At 39.8% G+C, this 8846-nt stretch overlaps 1 protein-coding gene across 2 annotated transcripts in view; it reads left to right on the top strand.

Annotated features, from left to right (window-relative positions):
- Positions 1-3519, top strand: part of rxraa (retinoid X receptor, alpha a) — a 147066-nt gene extending 143547 nt beyond the window's left edge. For both annotated transcript variants that reach the window (XM_063211033.1, XM_063211032.1), the window contains exon 11: positions 2145-3519. In XM_063211033.1, the coding sequence (XP_063067103.1) occupies positions 2145-2292 (148 nt within the window). In that variant the 3' untranslated portion in view covers positions 2293-3519. The remainder of the gene's footprint in view (positions 1-2144) is intronic.
- Positions 3520-8846: the final 5327 nt, after the last annotated feature.

Here is an 8846-nt window from a genome sequence, read left to right as displayed (position 1 = left end):
TGTTTCAGCATAACTACATGGATCCTCATCACTTGCTCATATCACCCCCAAAACAGTTTACCCATGTGTCAAAACTAAATTTCTTCCCCACATATATCATCAGTACCCCCAAAATACATTGTCCCTTTGTCATTGTGTAAGCAATGCCAGTCAAAATGGTTAGGTGTTTTATACGTTCAGCTAACAGATTTCGACTATGTATAAAAATGAAAAAGTGAGTGAAACCATTGAAGTTTTACAACACAGACAATTTACCAAGGACATTTATCAGTAACTTTCTTTACTGTAAATTCATATGCAGAAAGTAATGCCCATATATCACAGGTTTCTCATGGGTTTGGCTCATTTCTCAAAACAGAGATAACATTCTCAAAATAACATGGACAAATGCCAAAGCAACTAGCAATTGTTCAAAACAGAATGTTGTTTGAAAAAATGTCAAGAAATTAGCCAAATAATAGAGGAAACTGTAGTATACACGGTTGTAAAATTATTTTCTACTAACTAGTAAAGTTACAATACCATCTGACCTGTTGAACACTGTCATGAATTTACTATGTAATGAAATTCTTAAAATATGATGTCCTTGACTGTCTTGGGAATTGTGTAGACCACTTTGCATATGATGATTTACACAATGAAATAATGCTGACATGTTTTGGAGAGGGCAACCATTACACTGAGAATTGTCTTATTCGTTTAGATAAGCAAGGTCAATTTATTTGGAAAATGTGCTAAATGTATGCTGAATGTGTCAACTGAAGGGTATTTGTACATAGCCATCTGCAGAGATGTACTAAACATTTGAGAAATGTACAAAGCATTTGATATCTGATGAAAGCAATGAAAAATGCCAATCTATTTTGGGAAATTGCAAGTTGGTTTGGGGATTTGTCCGTGTTGTTTTGAGAATGTCATCTCAGTTTTGAGAAATTAGCCAAACCAATCGAGAAAAACTGTAAACGTGCCGAACCATGCTAAAAAAAACAAAACAAAACATGAAAACCATGATTTACCATGGTCGATTTTCGTAAGGGATTATACTCTGATTTTCATTGCGATTCAAAAAATATGGTTTGTATATTGCTCAGTTGTCCCATTCCTGTTTTCCCATTCATTATGAGATGCCCATGGTCTTACAAATCTGAAAATAGCTGCCCTGAGGCGTCGCCAAGATGGCCACACAGTGAAATGACTTATGGGGAAGGACTTTGGTTCTGGACTTCTGTTTTCCCTCCATATGATGACTTTACTACCACCTTATGGTCATTGTGTGGAATTGCAGAATGAAATGTGTATCACCCATAGTGTTCTGAAGATAGAAGATACATATTGCATTAGAGTACTTTTCAATGATTATCTAAAAATACAAACCCCAACTCCATAGAAGTTGGGACGCAAGCTTAATTGTGAATAATAACAAAATACTGCCATTTTCAAAAAGTCTGGTTCTGACATTAGTTGGAGAACGGTACAAAGAAAACATATCAGCCATCAAAACTGACCAAAATTATTGTTTTGGGGGATATTCATCATGAATATGTAAATCCAACGCGTCTCAAAAGAGTTGGGACGGGGACAATAGAAGGCAGCAAATGTCGAGGAAGACTAAAAACAAAACAAAGAACAACACTTAACAGTTAATAGCATTAACCGATGAGATGCTTTTATATAAAAACAGTGTTGATTCCTATCTTGGACATGATTTCACCAGCTTAAATGGTAGGTGTATTCCTTGTCATGTTTTTCAATGTTTTCCTTTCTGTAGTGCTTACAGTGTGACAGGTCTTGACCAAAAGCCAGCCATTTTATGTCCTGCTGGTCCTTATGTTGGAGTTAAACTGTTAAAACATAGTAGAGAATGCAATTTGTCCTTACTAAGTGGCAGTAATCGAAGATCTCCTTCAAAATATAATGCACGAGTGGCTTTTCATGCTGTTTAAAACCCATTTATTTAATTCAGTACTGTATTAAATTCTTCAGGTGAGTTAGAACAGTTTTTCTGAAAACGCAGAATGTGATGAAGTTATTGCTTACCCACCATTTCCTTTTCTTGCATAACCATCTATCTCTCTCTCTCTCTCTCTCTCTCTCTCTCTCTCTCTCTCTCTCTCTCTCTCTCTCTCCATGTGTATGCGTTTCAGATTTGCTAAGTTGCTTTTGCGCCTGCCAGCACTGCGGTCCATCGGCCTCAAGTGTCTGGAGCACCTGTTCTTTTTCAAGCTCATCGGTGACACGCCCATCGACACTTTCCTCATGGAGATGCTGGAGGCACCGCACCAAATGACATAATCATCCTCGACCCCCACCACCACCTTCTCATTACCCCACCTGACCATGCCATCCACCAGAACCAACATGCCCCTGAGATCCCTACCAGCACCAGCCCCAACTCAGTTCCTGCACTGCTTCGTTTCCCAAGACTGAACTATTGGAGAATGACTTCTTGCTGGACACCGTCTTGAGAAGGCAGACGCTGTGAGGGACCTATTTTTAAGTCAGAAATCTTTCCTTTTCCGTTTTACATTTCCTAAAAACAAATTTCATCACATCAAAGGGTCTGTTTTATACCTTGTACAAAAAGTGGTATATAAATATATATATATATATATCTATATATATGAACAAAAATGTTGATGTAACTGAAAGGAACACTTTAAATATCATCAAAGCGAGACATCGAGTATGTACTTCACTGGTGAGAGACAACATACAGAGACACATGCATGTTTTTTTGTGAAAAAGAAAAATCTTGGCAGCAAGGACTGCACAGGATGTCAATGATGTCATTATCTACAAACCGGGTAATTGAATACAGGCTGTATGTGTTGGTTTTGCTTCAAGGAGTTACATGTTTGGGGTCGCTCGACCACATCTTGAGGTGAGAAGAAAGGGATTTCATTGCTACAGCAACACAAACTTTACGACCCTGAAGATATTGAAGATACGTGTGACAATTGCATCGGTGCAAATCATCTTTTTTTCAGAGCTCCTCTTTATTCCTGCCTGGTTTTCAAGAATCTGCACTAGAAAATCAATGTCATTGTCACAGTTTTGTGGATGCACGACCCCAATTTGTGGTCATAATGCAGCTGTTCTCTCCCTTGGACAACAGAATTAGAACAACGGGGGACGTCTTAATTTTGTCAATGTCTGATGTTCTAGTTTCAAGTTTAGACTTGGCAGGCTTTATTGGGCCTGTTGGCAGGGTCATCCTGACTGCAAATCTGGAGGAGGGTGGTGGGGGAGTGGGAGGGGTTGTGGCTCTGTGCTGGGGTGCTCTTTGGTTTACGTATATTTGCACGCCTCTTTCAAGGAGAATGTCTGACACAGCCATTCTAATCACGGCTGCCAGATTCAGGTCCCAAAGCAACCTATGTGAAGGTCTCCTATTTACATTTAGAGCAGAGCAGCAACAAACAGGGATGGACAGAAGTAGCACAGGCAGAGCAGAGACACATGCAGTTATGCACCAGCGTGGACAAGACTGCCTACCATTGGGTGACACTGTGAATTTGTGTACACACACACACACACACACACACACACACACACACACACACACACACACACACACACACACACACACACACACACACACACACACACACACACACACACACACACACACACACACACACACACACACACACACACACACACACACACACACACACACACACACACCCCTCAGGAATTTCAATCAATCCAAAGGGGGGCTTATGCAGACCACAAACGGCACATCTGATCAGGGAGTTGGCAGCCTTCCTCCAAGACCTAGCCCAACCTCAGCTCGCATTCTCATGTCAACTGATCCCTGAGGGCCCCCAAGCATGGTTAGTGAATATGCATTCATGCTGTCAGCTTCTTAGGTACACCCAGTGTTTAAATACAGTAAACACATTTTCATGAAAGACTTGTTTCCACAACCAGGCACAGAGGGGTGTACAATGTGTCACAGCTCCCTCAGAGAGACATTTCTCAGTTTCTAATGGCAATGTTTACAGATGTCAGCTCTACTATTAATAGCAAGTGCAACAAAAAACAAGCAGTGAAATCAAATATGTTCAATTGTTATCATTGGAATCATGCTTGTTGGTTTGGTCTTTGGCTTACCTATAAATGCAGTGCACACACACCCACACATACAAGTATTTGCACCACTTCCAGTGGTTTTAGGTGCACACACACCTCAATCCAACAATCATGGCAGTCTGCTGATGCTGCGCAAGTCTCTTAGCTTTAGATCCCGTTTACCTGTGGGGTCCCCACTACCACCTCCACCACCATACTCAGTATTGATTTGATTCTGTTGTCATTCTTGTCATTTGAAGTTTTTTTTTGTTTTGTTCACCCACCACCCACTTCTCTTACCGCCACTGAACCCCCTCCAACTAATTATGAGCCTCGCATTTTCTTGTGTGGTCTTAGTCAACATTATCATGTCTGTTGGTGTCGCAAACCAACAGGTTGAGTTGTTGGGTTGTTGAGATGGCAGCCCTGGTTAGGTTGTTGACCGTTTATAGATGAGTTAGGTGCAATCTGTGATGCAGCAATTCAAGAGCTCCTGTCACTGAGTTCTTTTAATGCCAGTGAGGCAAATGCGGTTCTTTTCTTAAAAAAAAAACAAAAAAACAACTTGCTGCCTCTGAAGAGCCAGTCTCTTTTAAGCACTTAAAATTCAATATACAAAAAAACCTAAAAGTGGAAGCCCACCTGGGAAACATCTATTGTCATTGTGACACAGCACTCCACAGCACACAGTGCTCACTGCACACAACGAAATTGCTTTTATGCCACCCGTGCAAGAGGGCAGCCCAAAAGGCTGTTTTCCACTGCCGGTTTTCTGGTAGGCCTACAGCTCGACACAGTGCGACTCGGCCTACACTTTTTGCTCTTCAATTGAGCTGTGTCGTGCCCAACCGAAAAAGAGGAGTCCGATACATGCTGTGTGGAGCTGTAGGCCTACCACAAAACCGGCAGTGGAAAAGAGGCTTAAGGGAGACGTAAGGCGGGTCGGTACCATGCCCCAGGTGCAGTACCTCAGTCATGGAGGAGAGCAACGGTTTATTACCCCCCCCCCCCGTCGATCTGGCAAGTCGGGAGTCAAACAAGCAACCTTCAAGTCTGACGCCTTAACCGCTTACCCATGACTGCCCAGGGATATGATCAGTTTGTGTTTGTCAGTGTACTAGATCCATGATTGCTGCCAACTTATTCCCCTAAGCTGCATTTTTTCAGATAAGGGTGCATTGCTCAAGACAGATTGTATAGTTGTATGATGTGAAATATTTGGTAAGTGGCTTGATCACAATGCCCGCGCTTAACATTTAAAAAAAAAAAGATGTTCGTGTTCGTGGTTTGCATTCCAATTCTTTTCCTGTACCATTATTTTGGCGGTTCTGCTGCTGTACAACTATGCATCTTCTGTTTCCCAAAGATTGTCTATTGTGAGCTCATTTTGTTTCCATTTACTCCGTAACCTTTCAAACGGGACAGCTGAAAGAAACTTGGTCTGAAGGCAGACCATCGAATGTGCTGGATGTCCCATGTGCCTCAATTGCCTCTCGCTCTGTGACGTCTGGGACACAGGTCTTCAGGATTAGGGCTGGCCTATTATTGTTCTTGTGTTGTCCAGCTATACAAACAAATTCATTTTTTCTGACAAGTGAGATACAAACAGCCAAAACATTTAAGTATGAAATTGGAAAAAAACAACTGGCACTTTTGGACAAAATTGTTCACTTACCAGCAATAGACAATAATTCAGGACATACTGTCTCTTTGTAGCATCTGACAGTGTGGGAGTTTTTAATTGCTTGTTGAACAAGTCTCTAACATACTTTCGTGGAAAAAGACATGAACTTTTGAAACAAGTTGGCTCAAGCACGTGTTGTAGTGTAGATCTACGTATCTGTGGGTCCATGTGCAGTTGGTTATTGCGTAAAGCCCATTAATGCCCTGCTTATGGCTTAACTCAGAACCAATTCTCAACTTATTTCCTGACCAAAACCACATAGACTACACACCCACACAAACACACCCACACAAACCAGAAGTTTCTTTTTTCATGTTACATTAACCTCAGATTGTTTTTTTGCACAGCAGTGCTGTCTTGAAAATGACAACTTTGTTTTGTTATTATTATTATTATTATTTCTCTGCTCATCTCCACTTTCATTTTCTTCTGGTCCTTCATTATGTGTCATTGTATTGGTTTTAGGTTTTTCAGGTTAACTCTTGAGTTCGAGACCACAGGTAAATTAAAGCCATATGCAATGGAGATCACTAACAAAGAAAAAAAAAAATCATTAACTCTATCCTGCAGGAAACTTACAGATGTGTCCTTTGCGCTAATTTAGAATCATTTGCATAGATAGAATGAATGCATAATGAAATGCTTTATATATACCATAAAGCTATATTTTGTTTATATGTATATGTGTATATTTATAAATATATATATATATATAATTGGGTTTCCTTGAGTGTTTCCCATGACTTTCGGTAGATAAGGAGACACAAAAATACTTTCAAATTTTGAAACCAGGCCTGATTGCACTGTGGAAATATTTATAACTGATAGAAGTTTTCATAATCCGTTGTGAAAATTGTATTGTTTGGCCTAGATTTGCTTTTTCAAGAAAAATAATTAAAATGAAAAAAAAAAAAACCTACCAGCTGTTAACAGAGTAAACTGAACTCTGAAGCTCTCATAGCTCAAGTCATCATGATAACAACAAAAAACATCTATTTGTCAAACTACACAACCCTGGTAAATTCAAACAAAATGTATTCTGTCCCTCAAAGTCTTGGAAAAAACGTGTCTAGTTTAAAAAAGGATAAGGAAAAAAAACTTGAACAGATGCATCAAGCCCAGCACAATCATTGTTTTGGCATCATGCGTGAAAATACATTTCAAAATGTTCTAACAATGTTGGGAAAATGATTTTAAAAGGACACCTAAAAAGATCTATTTTTGTACAAATGTAATTTTATCTTAAGCTGATGTATTGTCACCCCTCCCCTCCCCCAATTTGTGTGTGAAATGTTTCTTTTGGGGTTTAAAAAAATTGAAGAGGAGTGAAAGCAGACTTCTCAGAGTTCAGAGGTTGTGAGTGGTTGCCCGTGACAACCTGACGCCTGTCTTTCGCCTGTATTTTTGCCTTTTTGGTTCCTCTGCCACAACTTCTGTCCTCATTTCTTTCTTTTTTTTCATTCATTTATATTTTTATCTGTTTTTTTAATGGAAAGTCATCTGTTGTTTGTGAGTTGTTCTTCGATGTTCCTTCATCATGAAAATGATGGGAAAAGTATTAAAAACATAAAATGTTAATGTGTTGCGGTGTGTTTTTAAAAGTTGAAGTTAACAATGATGGCAGTACCCAAATTGGCCCATTTGTTCAAGATAGGAGATACAGGACATCTGCTTTTTCATATTGAAGGCTGTTATCCATAGCCTGATTAGACGCCCCACCCTCTCTACTTCTTTTCATTCATAGCTGAGGGTCTGGGGCTTCTTTGACCTGAAGCAAGCTCAGAATTACTTATCCAAATGATCAGTTAAGTAAAGACCTATACCTCCCACCTCATGTGAACAGTGGGACACACTTCTGATTCACAGCAGACCATATCACAAGTGAGATACAAATACAAAGACTTTAATTGTCATTATACAAAGTATATTGACATTTTAAGTGTCCCTAAAAGGTGCACAGAGTCCTTGATAAGTGAACACATTCATGCAAGTTCAGTGTTATGACAGCTTTGGGGAAGAAGGTAGTCTTAATTCTATTGGTTCTGGCTGCCATGGATCTGTAGCGCCTGCCAGAGGGCAACAGTGTGAAGAAAGCAATGCAAATAAATGGAGAACACGCCCACTCTGTCAAAAAAATACTAAAACCGTGTGAATATGGAGGGAGACATTAATCAAGGACCAAATTTGAAATGTCAGGCTAAATATCTACTTTAAGGTGCACTGTAAAGATAATAATAATATAAAATAATGGCAAATAATGGCTGTCAGGATTGCAGTGAAAAAGGGGGCGGGGTCATCTCTAGCCAAATGTTCTACCTCTATGTAATGGTTTCTATCCAATATGCGGCCTCACGTTTCAGTGACACTGACGCCCTGATTGCAAATGAGAAATGATTACAACTGCTCTATTTCAAGATATTGCAATACATTTCTGTCCTCATCACGAGTCCACAGGCAGGGGAGTGAGCAAGGGAGAATGAGAGTTACGATATTAGAAAATATTAGAAAGAACCTATGGTCTGTAGAACAGAATTTATCGTAGGGGAGCCTAGGTGTGGTTTCCAATTGCCACCAGCAGATTATTGGCCATTACGAGTGTATCGTTTGATGCATATATAGCCTTATAGAATTGTCTCCTTATGTCAGGCGAGCATTTTTGGGGAAGTATCCATGCTGTCTGATTGTGCAATACAACATGGGATTTCAAATGCAAGAGGACACAGCTTTAAGATAATAATCAGGAGTCTAGTTTCTGTACATGTAAAAAAAGAAAGATTTTTTTTATTGAGTCACAGGTTATATCCGGAGCAACTGAATATAGTACAAGAGGTGTCAATCATGCAGCTCTTTCCACAGCTCTCGATGCACAATAGGCCAAAGAAAACGTCAAAACAGTGAGTGTCAGTCGTGAGTGATGACTAGAAACGAGGATTCAGATCCCAGGCATCGAAAAAAAGCAAACTACACAAGTCATTATAATCTGTTGCACCAGAGAATGCAAGGCTTGCGTATGTCAAATGGGTCATCTGTACGTATATATCTGACTATTGAAGGGAAATAATATACAGAAATGACCATGTAAACGGTT

The sequence above is a fragment of the Engraulis encrasicolus genome, chromosome 11 (genome assembly GCF_034702125.1).
Source record: "Engraulis encrasicolus isolate BLACKSEA-1 chromosome 11, IST_EnEncr_1.0, whole genome shotgun sequence".
NCBI classification, from domain to species: Eukaryota; Metazoa; Chordata; class Actinopteri; order Clupeiformes; family Engraulidae; genus Engraulis; species Engraulis encrasicolus.
Note: the sequence above shows the minus strand (reverse complement) of the source record. Positions and strands in the feature narration are given on the sequence as shown.